Below are 18,351 nucleotides of genomic sequence, written 5' to 3' on the forward strand. Positions count from 1 at the left end.
GTCTCTTTTCTGCTCCTCAGACTTCCACAGTTGAAACAAAAGGTTCTAATCCAGTTTACTGTTCTTGCTGCCATGGCACTTGGGGCCAGGAACAGTGTGTTCTGATCTGCTGGTCAGGGTTCCTTGAGAAGCACCACCAAGTCAGTGGCTTCTCTTTTGAGGGAAAAGCTTACATGGTAACTGCCTATCCAGAGAGTTTTTCAACCATACCTTGTTGTGTTCAGGATTTTCTTTAATCTGAAAAACTCAAGGCCCATCTGGTCTCAATTAACACTGAAGTGGTTACTTACAATATGGGACAAAGCTGTTCTCATCAAACATAGGTAGGAATTGCCCAGAAAGGACTAAACAATTTTTGCTACCTTTAAAAAAACATGGGTTCTCAGCCTGTCTTAACTGTACTCTTAACTTAAAAGATTTTCAGCTTACACATATAGAATGGTGGTACACAGGTCTTGGTTCTTACCAGAAGTCATCTTTAAGAAGGAGGAAAGCTGTAACCTATGAGCTGGAAGATTTAAGGGGGTAGGTGATCAGGACCATGATTTCATGGCCTGGGGCCATTGCCAGCAATCTATATTTTGGAATCTGGATTCATCATGGTGTACTCGTTGGCTGTGCTGGTACCCCTGCCTGTGGGGCTGTGCTGTGAGCCTCCCTCCCCTCTCCCTTTTTTCCTTCCCAGCAATAATAAAAAAATAACTAATTGATCAGCTGCTTTGTTCGCAGCTCCACAAGGAGTGGCTCTAACACAATTGCAGTAGCTTAGGGAAGACCAATTGTAAAGAGTCTCAGACATGAAAACTTTGCAAGGGGATGGTCTTGCTGAAGCCCCTGTCATCTGAAATTATAGCCTGAAGAACTGCTATAGAGAGTAGGGTGACAATTATTGCAGATTCAGGAAACCTGATTATTTGGGTCTTTACAGGAAAGAACTGTTAATATTGAAGGATTTGTCCTTGTTATCTAGAACAGTGGTTGTATTTGAAAATAATTTTTCATTCTTGATGTGGAAGACTTAATTTAGCTGGTATGTGTAAGAAAATTACTTTGACAGCAGCCCTTTCAATTTGTCTGCCTTGAAGGCACTAATGTGCAGCTGCATGGATAGTAATCCCGTCTGTCCAGTGTGAAGTGTTGAAGAGGATCATGCTGAAATGTGGTTAAAACAAGCTTTATCTGTGGCTGCTGTACATTTCCACCAGGCAAAGTGCTGGGGAGGGGATTTAGATTGTGCTTGGTGTGGCTAAAGGATGAAGGAGTGCCAAGGCGGCAGAGGGAGGGACGGAGGATCTGAATCTCCTGCAGTTGTTTGCCCTGGGAAAAAATACTAAGTACTTTAGACAAAACTAAAGATTTTAAAACTAAACATTAAATTTGGAATTTAGACTTGCTGTATCACTGGATCACTTTATCTGAAGGTCATAACTGAAAGGACAATGCCATAACAACTGGCTTTGGAGAGGGGTAGTGCTGCAGCTGGAGGAACAAGTCCCATGGCACAAGCAGGATCAAAAGGGATTTTGTGCTCTTGGAAATGTTGCATTTAACTAATGGCCTGGATTTAGCCAGCATCACAATGCATAAGATAAATTGACATTTTTTAGCTCTTCAGGCCCTGCTTTCCATTATCTGATAATGAAGGGTTGAGGAGAAACTGTAATCAAAATGCTAACAAACGCTGCTGGTAGTGGTGTTTGCATTTCATGGAATCTGCTTGATCTTGCGGCATCTCGACGTTAGCAGGACGAATTTCTTCTGCCCTCCGGTCGGGCCAGCCCGAGCGCTGGAGGGGCCGTGGGAAGCAGACGGGGACCCTGCTCACCCCTTCCCTCGGGCACCTCGCTGCGCTGCGGGGCTAGAGTCGGGCGCCTGCCCGGCGCGCGGCTGAGCCGTTGGTGGCCGTTAGCGCGGCCGTTACCCCGCGCGCGGCCCGTGAGGGGGCTGGGGCCCGGCAGCAGGTATCCGGGGTAGCCAGGCCGAGCCCGGGCGCCGGGGGAGGCGGCGAGTGGCCCACTTGAGATTGGATCTAGGGTACCCTGAAGGCTGCACCGGTGCGGGGTCGAATTCGGTCCCCAGCCCCCTTTTCTCTTCCGGGGGCGGCGCGGCGGGGCGGGCGTAGGCCCCCAGCCGGGCTGCAGGGGAAGAGCCCGCCCCTGCCGCCCCCGGCGCGGTAAGATGGCGGCTGCGGCTCAGGCGCTGAGCGGCTCCGGGCTTCTTCTGGCTGCCGCCGCCCTCGCCCTCCTGGCCGTGGCCATCGGCACTGACTCCTGGTACGAGACGGACGCGCGGCGGCACCGCGAACGCTGCCGCGGCTTCGGCCACAAACGCAGCGACCCGCCGGGCTCTATGTCGGCGCCCAGCTCTCACCTGCCGCTCCGCGCCCGGCCCCCGCGGGCCCTACTGCCTGGACGGCCCCCGGCCCCTGCCCCGGCCGCCGCCGCCGCCGCTGCTCTGGACTCGCACTGCGGCCGCCGCTTCAACTCCACCGTTTCGGGGCTCTGGAGGCGCTGCCACCGCGCGGGCTACGAGCCGGACAGCGAGGAGCTCATCCGGAAAGGTAAGGCGGCGGCGGTGGTGAGAGTGAGCCCAGTCCCGGCCCTAGGGAGGCGGTGGGACTTGCCGCTGTCCGCGGTGCTGAGCGCAGTGCCGGCAGGGCCTCCGGTCTGCGGGCGGGGCGGCGGCATGGAGTGGGAGGCCGGTGGAGAGGGCGCGGGTGCAGTCCCGCACGGCATCCGTGGGGTCCCTGGCAGGAGAGGAGCGGCGAACGCGGCCCTGACCCCATCCTGCGCGCCCCTCGCTCTGCCTAAAACACTGCAGTGCTGGGTGGGACCGCGTCTGCGGAGAGAGGCTTTGATGGCCCGCTGCAGGGCCCGCCACTCGAGCAAGGTGTCAGGGGGCATTCTTTTAAGCCTGACGCCTTCGTGTTACTGAGCACTGAGAAACGTACGGTGTTGTTTATAGCGGTGTGAGGTTTGCAACAAGGGGGAAAAGACCTGTTGTTGTGGCACAGGGGAGTATTTGCTGCAGTGGATCGCTAGGCCTTCTTGGTGGCAGATGTCACTCAGAGCTCCGGGAATGACAAGAGGGGAAGCTATAGACCTGCTATTGTAGCGAACAGTACAAACCCAAGCAGTTCATGAAATAGGAATAAAATTCCTGGACTAGGTGACACAAATAATGTAGCAGCCTGACCCAGTAAGTCAAAATAAATGGTAGATAAAATAAGCTCAGGATCAGAAGTGGCATTTGTGGTTAATAATAAATAACAGGACTTATTGTTCCAGCAGGTACATATTAGCACAAGGAGAGTAGGAGTTGGGAGAAGTGCTTCCACTGAAGCACAAAATGGAAATGCTATCTTAAGAAAGTGGGAACAGCTCCTCAGCGTGGCTTCCAACTGTGACGCCAGTCCTGCACAGCAGAGAATGGATAGACTGGCACTGTGAAGCTCAGCTCGTCTTTGTCCATTCTTGCCAATGCACAGCAGTGACTCCTACTTTTAGAAACTCTAGTGCTGTGTGATCAGCTTCTTTATTTAATCTCCTAGGATCCATTTTATGCATTTTATTTTTTTTATTTCTATGTTGATCTCATTTCACTAAAAGGCAGCTCATTAATTTATTTCTATTAATTGTGCTTGTCATGTAAAGTATTTATCTGTTTGTTTTTTTTGTCTCACATCAAGCGAAATGCTTTCAGCTACCATTGAGATTAGCGAGGGTTGGGAGAAGGGAGAATACTAGCTTGGTCCTCAATACTTTGTTTCTGAGATATTTGGTCTGACAGAGAGGCTGGAGTCTGTGTTGTGCATGCATGAGGGCATTACAGGGTAGTGAGTGATCTTCCTCAGGATCTGCTGTGGAAAAATGGATGGACTCTAAATCTAGGCGGCTTTCCTTCTACTCTTCAGCTGTTACAATAAAAGACCTTGCCTTTCCCTGCAAGCCTGGCTTCCATCCATCATATTCTTTGCCTGTTTGATCTGCAGTTGCTACTGTAAAGATTTATGCTTTATCTTATAGAGAGAATAAATATAAATAATAGGTTTTGTGGTGCCAGATGTTTAAATAGATCTGACTCCATTCTCCCCCTGACCTGCTTTACTAGCAGCCTTTCCTTGTTCCTGCTGCCTCTCTCCTCTGACATATATGATTAAGGAGCCTTTCCTGGCTGATGGTCAGATGTGACCGTGGCTGAGCAGTTCTCTCAAGCACAATACTAGATCTGGGGCTTCCAAAAAATTAAAAATGAGGGCTTTTCCCTGGTGTGAGCCAAAGATCGCTACCATGCTCTTCTGGAAGTCCTACTTTCTCCTCAATTTGCAAGTTTCCAGCTAGCTCTTTGGTTATATGCATTGCCTTCATCTGTTCCTAATATTCCTTAAACTAGATATTTTTATAGGCTTTTAGTGACAGAGGAGTAAATTTTATCTTCTTTTGTGATGGTCTTGTAGAAATTTTGGTTTTGTTTTATGCTGTCCATTTTTCTAGTACCTCTGGAATAAGTTTTTTTTTCCCCTTCTCTTGAATTCTGAATAAGTTACTACATCAAATAAGTACCTTCATTTAGATAATTCTGAATTCTATTATTTAGACAATTCTTCTATGAATATAAATAAGTTCTGTGAAAAGTTCCATACTTGAGTATTTCAGCTGATGATGCAGGTACACACATACATTTATATATTCAATATATGTATGTGTGTGTGTATATACATATGTGTGTATATACATATTCAGTATCAGTATTACTAAGGTTGGAAGAGACCTCAAAGATCATCGAGTCCAACCTGTCACCACAGACCTCATGACTAGAGTAGGGAGGACACTACTGCCCACTGCAGGCTTGAACTCACGACCTTCCCATTAAGGGTCTTATGCACTACCAACTGAGCTATATCCCACCTACATATATATATATATACTTATATATATATATATAAGTAAAATCTATTTACATATTTAAAGTGGGGGGTGGAAGGAATAAAAAAAGTGTAATTGTTCTGGTTTTCCTGGGAGAGAATCCCAGGCCACCCGTGGGCTGCAGGCTATTAGCAGTTTTGAGTCAGGCAGCGCAGTTGATGAGTTGGCTACAGGTGTATCCCATCAGTATCATACTCAGTATAGAGGGGGAAGTTTGCTGTGGAGAGGGGAGCCTTCTGCTAGGGTGCCTCCTCAACCATCTCCTCTTCCTTCTCCTTAGGACTGAGTGTGATACTGATAGGATGCACCTAAGAAGGCACAAGAAGAAACTGTACAAACCACATGGGGAAAATGGAGATTAGCAGTCAGTAAAAGATAGCAGCTGAAGAACTGAAATGCTTGATGGGGAAACAGGATCTGTGTCTGCTCAAGGAGGGACTCTGAGTGTAAGGACTTGAGCACTGTACACTGTCTCATAGAGCCTGCCCTGTGGTAATTGCACACTTCATAACAAATGCTGGCACAACAACCATAGGCGGTGAGGTCCTCCAGGGATTGATGCTCTTCAGTTCCCTTCCCTATTAATATGACAAAGCCGTGGCAATAGAAGATGTTTAATTAAGGAAGATCATTCCGATAGGCTGCTTTGGATAGCTTGGTGGGTTTATTTGAACTTGCATTTTAACACCAGTAAATTGAAGGAATTAAAATACAAAGTTTTGTCACTGTTCATAAACTAGGGAATTTACTGCTTTTCAAGACTGCAAAGACGCTGGGGTGGGACTGGTATGAACACTGGGCAGAAATTACTTCTTAGTCCTGTGATGTAGCTAAGAAAGTGGGGAGAATCACCAGGTACTGAAGCAGAGGAACACAACGGTTTGTGGCAGTAATGAGGTCCTTGAGGGAAAACTTCTTAGGCCTGGTGTCTGTACTCCCTGTACTTTCCAGCTAGTAATGAATTATAAGAGTTACAGGAATGGCTGAGGTCTGTGGAGCATCTGTTCTAGTGGCATGTTTAATAAACTCAATCACTTTACTAGTTTTGGAAATGCAGAGCAGACTGTGATTTAAGGTATGTAAGGGCTTAGGACAAAGCACTTACTGTAGCACCTTTGGAATACCTTTGGCTTCACCATAACTTTGAGACTGCCCACCTGCCTTTTTGTTATTGTTGTTTGATTAGCTTTTTGTTGTTTTTGTTTTATTCTGGAGTACTTGAGGAACAAAGTGTTCTATCACTCTTAAATGCAGTCCCAGGGAGTACCTGTCTGTATTAGCATGTATCATCTCTGACTTCACTCAGAAAATGGGGAACATAAACTACTGACTGCAGATGCAAAATCTGTCTACCAAGTATAATTTTCTGGGAGAAAGTATGTATTCAGGTGAGAAATCATCCTCTCTGCTTCCCTGATCACCTGACTATTGCTTACCTGTTTCAGCTTTTCTAGAAGACCCTCAGAGCGTGGTCTCCCTTGTGCCTTTGGTGGCTTATACCAGCACAGGTCCAGCTGTGCTCTCAGAGAAATGGGCATTACTGAAAAAATGGCTTGTAATGGCATTCTCAAAAGCTATCACCATGCCCATGGTGGGTCAGTACTGAGTGTAAACCCTAAAATTTGCTAACCCCTAAGCTCTCCATTTTGCAAGTTCACTGTTTAATAGAATTTTATGTGCTACCTACATAAAATTAGCAGTTTGAATTCTGGGGAAGAAAGGATTAGGAGTTTTTAAACCAGACAGAATGAATTGATATGTGAAAACTTCTAAGGAACCAGATTTGTATAAGAAGGTGGATAGGCTTCACTTCTAGTCTACATGCAAACTCTTCTAATAACACAGAGCAAAGATCTCCTGGGTGACGTTTTAGCTGAGGAGCCCATAGCTTCGATCGTAAGGGATGTACGTCTCTAGTCTTTGATGTTTCTTTAATGAACTATAAGAGCAGTAATCCTTGCTTTCAAACAAAAAAATGCTTCATATAGAGTATGCTTATAATCAGTATATGCAAGCACATAGAACTTACTTTTAATGAGTCCAGTCCATTGTAATCTAAAATCTGATGTCATTAGTTGGTACCACAAGCATATTTCTCTGCAACACCTGTAGATCCTGTCAGTATTGAAACTGAATTCAGTCAACAGTCAGAGGTGAATTTTAGTTAGGTACCTGATGGTTTATGGCCTAAGTTCTTAAAGGAGTTCTTTGCAGAGCTTTTGCAAATGAACTGGCATCTTCTGTTCTGGGCATGTCTCACTGATCCCTTTGCTCAGGAAGCCCTGTTCTGAGGTAAGGGCAAGAGGGAGTCCTCTGCAGGAGGCATCAAAGGGCAGCTGCCTGGGGTATTCCTGCCAATGCCTGTGGGCCCACTTGAAATACGTTGCTGCTCAGAGGCTTTTGGAACTCTGACTTTTGAGTTTTCCCCTTTTGGGACATGTTCTTTACATGCCTGCTTGTTCCACTCAGTGATAAATGTCACCGTTAATGTGGCCTGGTGGCTGGAACTGGCTAGGCCTCTCGTGATCTAGTAAGGCACAGTCTTACTCTTTGCAGACCCAGCTCAGTACAGTCCCTGTAAACAACATCATGCTTCCCATTGCTGCGGGAGCCATGCAAAGCCCATCTCTTCTCCCAGGTTTTCTAGTGTCTATTGCAAAGCTGATCACTGACTCTGCAACTCCCTGCCTAGGGATTGTTCGCCAGCTTAATTAGCTGACTGGCCAACTGATTGTGAGTGGTTCTTCTGCCCTGGCATTCAAATAACGGTAGTGACCCTGTGGCTATTGTTTTAAGATGAACTTTTTGTACTATTTGTCTCTTACCTTTCTGGCTGTTTTCCTTCCACCTCATCACCCACATTTATTTTCTTCCTCAGCCTCAGTTTTACTTATGACAGGGGGGGCAATGTGCCTTCCTCTCCATCCACCCCTTACTATTTTTCTGTTACTGGTTGTTTTCTAAACTAAAAGTCCTCTTTAAAGAAGAGCGTGTGTGTAAGTTCACACTGGCATCTTAGCTACAGTGGAAACAAGCCTGCTTCAGTACTATGGTTTGTTGAAAGGAAAGCAAGTGCCAATGACTGCTGAAGTGCATTCAGCCTTTTCTCCCATGCAGTTCCCTGCTCAGCAGTCATGTAGAATTTTCAAAGTAATTCAGCTTCTTAGAGACAAAACAGTCCCACTGGTATTCAAACGTGCTCTTGTCTCCTTAGCCATCTCAAAGAGATTGTCCCAGTTCTTCTAGGAAGTGTCTGGAGCTGGTTTTGGTGACTGATGTTGTCGTTTATCTTATGCCGTTCTTTCTTGGATTCTGCCTAGGTCAGCACCTTGCTCCCTCTTTGCTGGTATTTCTTTGTAGCAAGGCTCTCTGCTCTCCTAATTGCCAAAGCTTGCTTTTTGGTCACATTTGCTTTGTTACTGAGCTAAGACTTCCCCTGTGTGAGCTGTGCTGGGTGAGTGGAGGCAGGGTTTCATGCCATTTCACACAGATGTCTCTTTTGCAGGAATTATTCAGCGCTGCACAGCTGTGAAGTACCACTACACCTCCAGCTCACTGCCTCGCAACTTACCTATCAACATCACAAACACCATCCGGCAGGATGAGTGGCATGCGCTCCGTAAGTAGCCCTAGACAGTGTGCAAGGCTGTAGTACTGAGTGCCTTAGTGTGGTGGCCAAGAGAGGGCTTGCAAATCAGCTGGCTGCCATCAGGCTCTGGGCACAAATACGTATTTATGCCTTGCTGGTGAGGAAGGACAAGCAGCTGACAGTATAATTGGAAGGGGACTTGTGGTTTGGAAGTGCTTAAGTGGGGAATTAATGAGTACAGGCATGTGTGCAGTGTTCCAAGGTGTAGTCATTTTCTGGACCCAGGGACAGACAATTCCTAGCTGACTTACAGCAAAGGTGCTGTATCACTGCATAGTTGGTAGAGATCTTGCATTTTCCTGTGTGCACACCAGTGACCTGGTGCAGCTCCCTGGCAACCACTTCTTTTAAAGAATATCACAGTTGGTCTTTCCAACCTCCTGTTACCAGCTCCTGGCCCACTAGCTGCCTCATGCCCAAGTCCTTCCCACAGAAATGACTGACCCATAACCTGTCACTGAGAATGATTTAATCATTTTTCCCTGTTCCTACTTCTCTCTGTCTTTGTTTTCTGGTTCTGTTGCCTCACATCATTCTGCCTAGCCCCTGTCATGTGAGCCTCAGAACCCGCTAGAGACTAGGAGACAAGAACAGCACTTTTATTGTGGATGACAAAGTGCTGTTGATATCACTGGTGCCCAAGTTTTGTTTCAGAGCTTGTTACTGGAGTTGTTCCCATCATATTGTATTGATCTGCTGTCTGGTTCTTTGCTATTCTTCTCAACTTTCTGCTTCTGTGTACTAATCCTTTGCTTCAGTGTCCCCTCTCACTTGTTTTCAGGAGACACTCACCCAACCAGTTCTATCCCAAAGAACACAAAAAAGCACACTGTATACAAATTGTTGCTGAATTCATACTGCACCCCTTCTGTCTCATGTTGGGGCGCAATTTGCCAGTATTTCTCTTGAAGGGGACAGAAATGCACTCTAGTTCTGCTCAACAGAAGGAAGTCAAGTTGCTTGGATCCCCTTTGTTTCAGTGTAATGGGCAAACCATCTATCTCAAGGAGTGTACAGGAGGAGGGGTCCATGGGTGAAGTATAAGCTTTAGAACTGGTAAATCTAAATCTGTTTGGACTCACTCCTGGCTATCCAGGCTGGGTGCCGCCATCTTCACATCATCTTTCTTGTTTCTTTTCCTTTTCTTTCCTCAGATCTGCGGAGGATGACTGCTGGCTTCATTGGCATGGCAGTCTCCATCATCCTGTTTGGGTGGATCATTGGTGTGCTGGGCTGCTGCAAACAGCAGGAGCTCATGCAGTATGTGGCCGGGTTGCTCTTTCTGATGGGAGGTGAGAACTTTTCACTTCTACTGAAAAGTCACAATCAGCAAAGTTAATCCAGCCCTCTGACTATTACCCTCTGCTGGTAATACAAGCTGGGAGTGATGAAAATTGACAAGAAGGGCACCAGGACGATTAAAAAGGAGTTCAAGGCCCTTGGACAATTGATTGATGGGGCAGGAGCTCAAGTGGTGTTCTGCTCAGTTCCCTCAGTGGCAGAGGTATACACTGAGAGGAACAGGAGAACCCACACCATCAACAATTGGCTCAGGGGATGGTGCCAGCGGCAGAATTTTGGTTTCTTTGATCATGGGGCAACTTTCACTGCATCCAACCTGCTGGGTCCTGATGGGGTGTAATTATCTAGAAAGGGTAAGAGAGTCCTAGCACTAGAGTTGGCAGGGCTCATTAAGAGGGCTTTAAACTAGGTCTGAAGGGGGTGGGTGAGGAAATCCATCCCTCTGTAGAGGAAAGAGTGGGGCACAAATTAGGGTCAACTGAGAAGTCGGGAGCCCAGCTGAAGTGCATGTACACCAATGCACACAGCATGGACAATGAGCAAGAGGAGCTGGAAGTCCTGGTCCACCAGGGTGACTATGATATAGTCACCATCTCAGAAACATGGTGGGATAACACACACGATTGGAGTGCTGCACTGGGGGGTTACAGGCTCTTTAGGAGAGACAGGAGAGGGAGAAGAGGAGGAGGGGTGGCTCTGTATATTAGCAGTCACTCTCTGCCACGGAACTTGAGGTGGAAAATGAAGGGATTGAGAGCCTGTGGGTTAAAGTCAGAGGGCAGCCTAACAAATCTGACATCCTGGTTGGAGTCTGTTACAGACCACCCAACCAGGATGAGGAGGCTGATGATCTGATGATCTCGAGACAGCCTCCAGTTGCTTGTAGAATAATTCTTGTCCTTGTGGGCGACTTCAACCTGCCAGATATCTGCTGGGAACTTAATTCAGCAGAGAGGAGGCAGTCTAGAAGATTCCTGGAGCAAATGGAGGACTGCTTCCTGATGCAGCTGTTTAGTGAGCCTGCCAGGGGTCAGGCTCTGCTTGACCTGCTGTTCTCCAATAGAGAAGGGCTGGTGGGAGATGTGATCGTGGGAGGCTGCCTAGGGTGCAGTGACCACGAGATAGTGAAGTTTTCAATATGCAGGGAGATAGGGAGGAGCACCAACAGAACCTTCACCTTGGACTGCAGGAGGGCAAACTGCAGCCTGTTTAAGAAACTTATTTGCAAAGTTCCCTGGGTATCAACCCTCAAGAACCGAGGGGTCCAGGATGGTTGGACCTACTTCAAAGAGGAGCTCTTGAAGGCACAGGAACTGGCAGTTCCCACGTGCCGAAAGGCAAGCCGGCGGGGAAGGCGACCGGCCTGGATGAGCAAGCAGCTCCTGGAGGATTTAAGGGGAAAAAAAGAGGCTGTATCACTTTTGGAAGGAGGGGAAGGCTTCTCGAGGTGTGTTCAAGGAAGCTGTTAGATTATGTAGGAAAAAAATTAGAGAGGCAAAGGCCCAGTTGGAACTGAAGCTGAACACCTCTGTGAGAGACAATAGAAAGCATTTTTACAAATATATTTACGCTAAAAAGAGGGCAAGAGGAACCTGCACTCCTTATTGGACGTGGAGGGGAACACAGTGACTGAAGATGAGGAAAAGGCTGAGGTCCTGAACACCTTCTTTGCCTCAATGTTTAACAGCAAGGCAGGAGTTCAGGACAAGTGGCCTCCTGAGCTGGGTGATGGGGTCGGGGAGCAGTGTAATGCCCCGGAAATCCATGAGGAATTAGTTGGGGACCTGCTGAGCCACTTGGACACTCACAAGTCCATGGGACTGGATGGGATCCATCCTAGGGTGCTGAGAGAGCTGGCAGATGAGCTGGCCAAGCCGCTCTCCATCATTTTCCTCCAGTCGTGGCTCACCAGTGAGGTCCCAGGTAACTGGAAACTGGCCAGTGTGGTCCCCATCCACAAGAAGGGTCAGATGGAGGAACCCGGAAACTCCAGGCCAGTCAGCCTGACCTCAGTGCCAGGGAAAATGATGGAGCAGATTATCCTGGCAGCAATAGCTGGGCACCTGAAGGATGGCCAAGAGATCAGGCCCAGCCAACATGGATTTAGAAAGGGCAGGTCCTGCCTGACCAACCTGATCTCCTTCTATGATCAGGTGACCTGTCTGGTGGATGTGGGGATAATGGGATGGAGATTGGAGTCAATACAGCTGACCAATATGATCGAGTATTGTTCCAGTATTGCAGGCCTATGGTATGAGTATAGCACAGTAAAGTAAAGCAAAGAAGAAGGGAAAAAAAAAGGCAGAAGTGCCTATCAAGGGAACTTCTACAACTCGGAGTGCCTTGTTGGCATAGCTTCATTGGTTCCTGTGGTGGGTTGAGAGAAGACCTAGCTCTCCCTCCCCCACAAAGAAAAGAAACCACAGCTAGCCCAGTTGGAAAAGCAAAAGGATATGCTCTATTTACAAGCAAAAATGAAATGCAGGTTGTAAATATACACAATATACAGTATTTACAATATATATACAGCAAAGAAAAAATACAGGAACAAAACTCCCTCCTCCGGACAAAGGAAGGTTCCCCCTCTGTACCCCTGTGGAAGGTTTGAGAGAAAGGCCCAGCCGTCTCCCCCCACAAAGAGAGGGAAAAAAATATACCACAGCTAGCCAGCCAGAGGAGCAAAAGGGAATGCTATATTTACAAGCAATTTTTAGGGAATGCAGGATATATACACAATTTACAATATTTACAATATATACACAGAAATATACAGCAAAGTAAGAAACAATAATACAGGAACGAAATTTCCCCCCCCCCGAGGAGGGTTCCCCCCTGTACCCCCTTCTCTCCCCTTTTTCCCCAAAGAGGGTTAGAAAGAGAGAAAAAGAGCAGTTGTTAATTAAAGCAGTAATAAATTAAAGCAAAGTGTTAGTAGGCCACACACTTACCTGTCCAAGGTCAGTCTGGCAGAGAGCCTAGAAGCGGACGAGCTGGAAAGGAGGAGGGAAGCGTGAACTGAGGAAAGTCCCAGTCGCACTCAAAACTTAAAGCTGCATTCTACCAATCTACCAATGAAATTCGTTTAGACCTGTCTTTTGTTTACAAAACATTCAGCCACAGTGCCCCAGTACTGTCCTTTTCTTAAAGGCACAGCCTCAAACGGTCACAACCCCCCTCTCTCCCCCTACCTCCCTTTTTTCCCAAAAAGGGCTAGAGAGAGAGAAAAGGTAATTAATAAGGATGAAATTTTGTTAGGCCTGAAAGTGCATGCAGGATTAGTGCTTATCTGGTTTCCAAGGTCAAACTCTGGCTGCTCGGAAGCAGCTGGAAAAGCAGGACAGAGAGGAACTGACAAAAAATTCCAACTGAACTAAAACTTAAAGTTGCATTCTACCAATCTACCAATGAAATTTGTTTAGAATATCTGATTGTTTTCGTTATTATTCCAAAACATTCAGCCAGAGTGTTCCAGCACTGTCCCCTTCGTAAAGGCACAGCCTCAAATGGTCACAGTTCCCTATGAGTGACCACACATCGCACTATTATAGATTATTGGTCCAACTATTAAGACACGCGAGGTTTGTTGATGCAGATGCATGTCCTGTTGTCCCTAGATAACTTTCTGTCTTTATAGCTACCAGTGTCCTGTTTTAGTTACATGCTGCAGGCACAGCACTGTTCTGCTACACTGCTAGCTGGCTCTGCACTAATGCTGAGCATGGCCTACCACCATGTCAGGCTCTAGGCCTGCACTGCCAGATTGCTCACACAGCTCATCACTGGCATTGCCACATGGGGAGGCCTGTGGATGTGGTCCACCTGGACTTCAGCAAGGCCTTTGACACCGTCCCCCACAGCAAACTCCTGGCTAAGCTGTCAGCTCATGGCTTGGACAGCAACACTCTGTGCTGGGTTAGGAACTGGCTGGAGGGCCGAGCCCAGAGAGTGGTGGTGAATGGTGCCACATCCAGCTGGAGGCCAGTCACCAGTGGCATCCCCCAGGGATCACTGCTGGGCCCCATCCTCTTTAATATCTTCATTGATGATCTGGATGAGGGGATTGAGTCAGTCATCAGCAAGTTTGCGGATGACACCAAGTTGGGAGCAGATGTTAGTCAGTTAGAGGGTTGAAGGGCTCTGCAGAGGGACCTCGACCAACGGATGGGCAGAGTCCAATGGGATGGCATTCAACAAATCTAAGTGCCAGGTGCTGCACTTTGGCCACAACAACCCCATGCAGAGCCACAGGCTGGGGTCGGAGTGGCTGGAGAGCTCCCAAACAGAGAGGGACCTGGGGGTGCTGATCGACAGCCGCCTAAACATGAGCCAGCAGTGTGCCCAGGTGGCCAAGAAGGCCAATGGCATCCTGGCCTGCATTAGGAATAGTGTGGCCAGCAGGAGCAGGGAAGTCATTGTGCCCCTGTATTCTGCATTAGTTAGGCCGCACGTCGAGTACTATGTCCTGTTCTGGGCCCCTCAGTTTAGGAAGGACATTGAGACACTTGAACGTGTCCAGAGAAGGGCAACAAGGCTGGTGAGAGGCCTTGAGCACAAGCCCTACGAGGAGAGGCTGAGGGAGCTGGGATTGTTTAGCCTGGAGAAGAAGAGGCTCAGGGGTGACCTCATTGCCCTTTACAACTACCTGAAGGGTGGTTGTAGCCAGGAGGGAGTTGTTCTCTTCTCCCAGGCAACCAGCACCAGAACAAGGGGACACAGTCTCAGGCTGCGCCAGGGGAAGTTTAGGCTCGAGGTGAGGAGGAAGTTCTTCACTGAGGGAGTCGTTTGTCATTGGAATGTGCTGCCCAGGGAGGTGGTGGAGTCACCTCCCTGGAGGTGTTCAAGAGGGGATTGGGTGTGGCACTTGGAGCCATGGTCTAGTCATGAGGTCTGTGGTGACAGGTTGGACTCGATGATCTTTGAGGTCTCTTCCAACCCAACCTCAGTGATACTGTAGCATTGCTGGCTGGGAAGTGCTCCAGCCCACAGCAAACACACAGAGTGGTTCTTCAGCGCAGCAAACCAGCAGCATAGCACAAAGCATCCCTTCCAGCACTGGACAGGACCTGTGCTTGCCTGGATATTTGAGTGTTTCTGAGTAGATGTTGCTATATGTACAGGAGCCTTTTGCTCTGGAGAGCTGGTGCATAGCCACAGGGACCATGTGCACAATGAGCACAGTCCCTGTGGCTCCTGTCAGACAGCTCAGCTGTTTTCCCTAGGGAATTTTAGCAAGTAAGATCAATGTAGAGCACCTTTCTGCTGCTCTGAGATGCTCACATCTTTGGGTAATCTTAAAGTCCAAACCCAGCTAAGCCTGGGGAATGTTGGCCCAGTGGTGAGGGCATGAGCTCAGTGCTTGCATCTGTTACATCTGTTCCTTTTGGCTAGGAGCAGACTTTCTGCATGACCAAAGGTCTTTCTCAGCTTTGATTGTTCAGCTCAGAAATGCAGAGTGTTTTGTCTTTATTTGAAAGGGGGATAGTAGCAGCAAATGCACCAAAAGGGTGAGCTACAGGGATATGCCAAGGATGGAGACTCTTAAATTGCAAGCAGAAAATAGGCAACGTGCACGTATGAACAATGTGGCTCTGCTTTAAAAGGCAGAACTGTTACCCTGAAAGTCCTGTGTCAGCATCTACAATGGCTACAAGCATCACGCTTGGTGGTACAACAGCATCTACATCAATTAAAAACATCAGTGTGCCACTCGTTTGGTGCCACTTCAGGGGGGATCTTCCCTTGCCATAAGCAGGCCTTCTCAAGGAGCTTTTTGGTGGCACTAGACAGGAAACCACCACACAGAAAGGATGGAGGCTAGGCTTGTGCTGTCCTCGATCATCTTGTGTGCTGCTTCCCATTGGGAACATTTTCATGTCATTATTGCACAGCATCGAGTAAAGCATTTTAAGTGGACCAGGCAGACTGGGCCCCTTTTGAGCACTCCAGCACATTGCTGAGTTTGAAATAGCATCAGCTAGAGCTGAGACAATATTGGCTACTTGTGAAGTGAGGTATCCTGTACTCCTACACAGTTGGCCTTTTTTTTTTCCCCAACCCTGCCTTGTAAGAAGAGTGACTGGTAGGAGTGGAGAGAGAGGGAATTAAAACAAAAAAAAAAAGTAATTATTAATTTTGAAAATTGATGACTTGCAAACTACCCAGGGAAAAACCTAATTAACCTGAGGGCAATGTAGAACCCTCTTGCTTTTCTCCTGCAGGTACATGCTGCATCATCTCGCTCTGCACATGTGTAGCTGGGATCAATTTTGAGTTGTCTCGCTATCCTCGCTATGTCTATGGCCTGCCAGAGGACATCAGTCATGGCTATGGCTGGTCCATGTTCTGTGCCTGGGGAGGCCTAGGCCTCACCCTGCTGGCTGGGTTCCTCTGCACACTGGCCCCGTCCCTCAACACTTCTCGGGCGTCTGTACAAAAACCCAGACAAGAGAATGGGGCCGTGTGACCTTGGAGGGAGCAAGAAGAGACTCTGGAAAGCGCAGCCTGGGCAGAGCGGTGGGTTAACAGCAGGCAGAGGCTGCGTGGCAGCCGGCAGAGAGCAGCGCCATTGCTGTGGAAACACCAGCCCATGGGATGCTGCTACAGCCTCCAGGCGTGGACACAGACATTGCAAGTAACTCCAGGTTTGAATTATTGGTGGTTTAAGGGGGACAGTTCTTTTGATTTGATTTTCTTCTGTTTACAAGGGATTAAGTCCAAGGCTGTGTCATTTTTTGTGCTGTTTTTTTGAACTGTACCTCCCTGGTCCTGTTATTGTCCAGTTGTAAGGGATGTTTACGCGCCAACTCTATTGCTGCAGGTCTGTGGAATTCAGACCCAAATTTGGGCAAGGAGCTATGTGAGGTTGGCTTGAACACTTTTGCAACAGATGTGTCTGGTGTTGGCTCAGGCCATCGTTTCCCAAAAGAACCTTGATCTAAGCCAAGGTTCAGGCCAAAGAATTAGCCCATTTCTAGTATTAATTCATTTAAATCAGAAATTGTGCTATTCCAATGCTGTGGTATCAGCTATTTATTCAGTACTAAAGCTGTTACCAAAAGGAGATGGCTGTAACTGAGCAGCAAGGCTCTAAGAAAACTTACTGGTGTTAGGAGTGGGATGTTTTCCTCAGCTTCTTACACAGGTAATATTATCCATTTGGCTACTCAACATACCCTTACCAGGAAGACAAATGCCACGTGCAGCTTGTAACTAACTGGTCCACTGGAGGCAGTGCAGTTTGAGCTGCCAGGACCAACTCACCTGTGGGCACCACTCCCATTCTGTGAAAGGAGATGAGCAATCCTCCCACAACTCAGACATCAGTACTGCTGAAGCAGCAGATGTACAGCCCCCTCCAACATTAACATCCAAACAAACGCAGTCTGTTTTCCTCAGGAACACCTGGTCTCTGCTCACTTCACCCTTTCTTATGTCAGATGCCCCCTGAGCAGAGCACGCCAAGCACATGTGCACTCTGCCAGAATAAGCTCCCTCACCAGGAGCAGGAAGGACCTTCGAACCAGTGTGAGTACTAGGGCTAACTCAGGAACATCAGCCAAAGTACACTGGGGTGCATTTTTCTTTCTTTCATCTGTTCTTTCTTGCCCACATCCCTGCCTTGCTCCCAAGTGTCCAAAAACTGCACAGGTACAGATGAGATGGCCAGCATTTGGAGATGTTTACATTGTATTTAAAATACAATACAGTGGCATGTAAGATACTTAAAGCTCAAGTCAGTGTATTTATGACAAGTGTAATTTTTAAATGGAAGTTGTAATTCGCAACTGGCATTAAAAGCACTGAAAGACTTGCTCGGTGGGCTAGAACCTTGAATTCTTTCTTTCACACACCTACCAGCAGTGGTGGCAAACCTCCTAGAGGTGAGTTTAAATGACAAAGTTGAACTTCCCTTACCTGGGTGTGCATAAAGGAGTGCTTCCAGCAGACTGAGGGAGGTTCTCCTACCCCTCGGCCCCCGTGAGACCTCGCCTGGAATATTACATCCAGTTTTGGGCTCCCCAGTTCAAGAGGCACTAAGGATCTACTCAAGAGAGTCCAACAGGACTCTGAGGATGATTAAGGGACTGGGGCACTGCCCTAGGAGAGGCTGAGAGAGCTGGGGCTTTTTTGTCTGGTAGTCTGGAGAAGAGAAGACTGAGTGGGGATTTAATAAATGTTTATAAGTATCTCAGGGCTGGGGGTCAAGGGGCAGGGGACAGGCTCATCTCCATTGGACCCTGGGCAATGGATATAAACTACAGCACAGGAGGCTCCACCTCAACCTGAGGAGGGGTTTCTTCATTGTGAGGGTCACAGAGCACTGGAACAGGCTCCCCAGAAAGGTTGTGGAGTCTCCTTCTCTGGAGACTTTCAAAGACCCATCTGGATGCATTTCTGTGCAACCTGCAATAGATTCTATGGTCCTGCTCTGGGAGCGGGGGGTTGGACTCGATCTTCAGAGGTCCTTTCCAACCC

At 47.8% G+C, this 18,351-nt stretch overlaps 1 protein-coding gene across 1 annotated transcript; it reads left to right on the forward strand.

The window, feature by feature from the left end:
• The first annotated feature begins 2,138 nt into the window (after window positions 1–2,138).
• LOC137452809 (transmembrane protein 178B-like) lies at window positions 2,139–17,686 on the forward strand. The gene is made up of 4 exons (XM_068161579.1): window positions 2,139–2,560; window positions 8,431–8,544; window positions 9,729–9,866; window positions 16,095–17,686. The coding sequence occupies exons 1-4, from the start codon at window positions 2,179–2,181 to the stop codon at window positions 16,337–16,339; spliced, it is 879 nt and encodes a 292-aa protein (XP_068017680.1). The 5' UTR covers window positions 2,139–2,178; the 3' UTR covers window positions 16,340–17,686.
• Window positions 17,687–18,351: the final 665 nt, after the last annotated feature.

This window comes from Melanerpes formicivorus, unplaced genomic scaffold (genome assembly GCF_026170545.1).
Source record: "Melanerpes formicivorus ecotype bairdi unplaced genomic scaffold, bMelFor1.0.p_v2 SCAF_58, whole genome shotgun sequence".
Taxonomy (NCBI): domain Eukaryota; kingdom Metazoa; phylum Chordata; class Aves; order Piciformes; family Picidae; genus Melanerpes; species Melanerpes formicivorus.

Bases quoted from the DNA above. Each gene is read 5' to 3' on its own strand.
- LOC137452809 (XM_068161579.1), top strand. From the start codon at position 2,179: ATGGCGGCTGCGGCTCAGGCGCTGAGCGGCTCCGGGCTTCTTCTGGCT. The intron at 2,561-8,430 runs GTAAGGCGGCGG...TCTCTTTTGCAG, and splicing joins CGAGGAGCTCATCCGGAAAG to GAATTATTCAGCGCTGCACA. The intron at 9,867-16,094 runs GTGAGAACTTTT...TTTCTCCTGCAG, and splicing joins GTTGCTCTTTCTGATGGGAG to GTACATGCTGCATCATCTCG.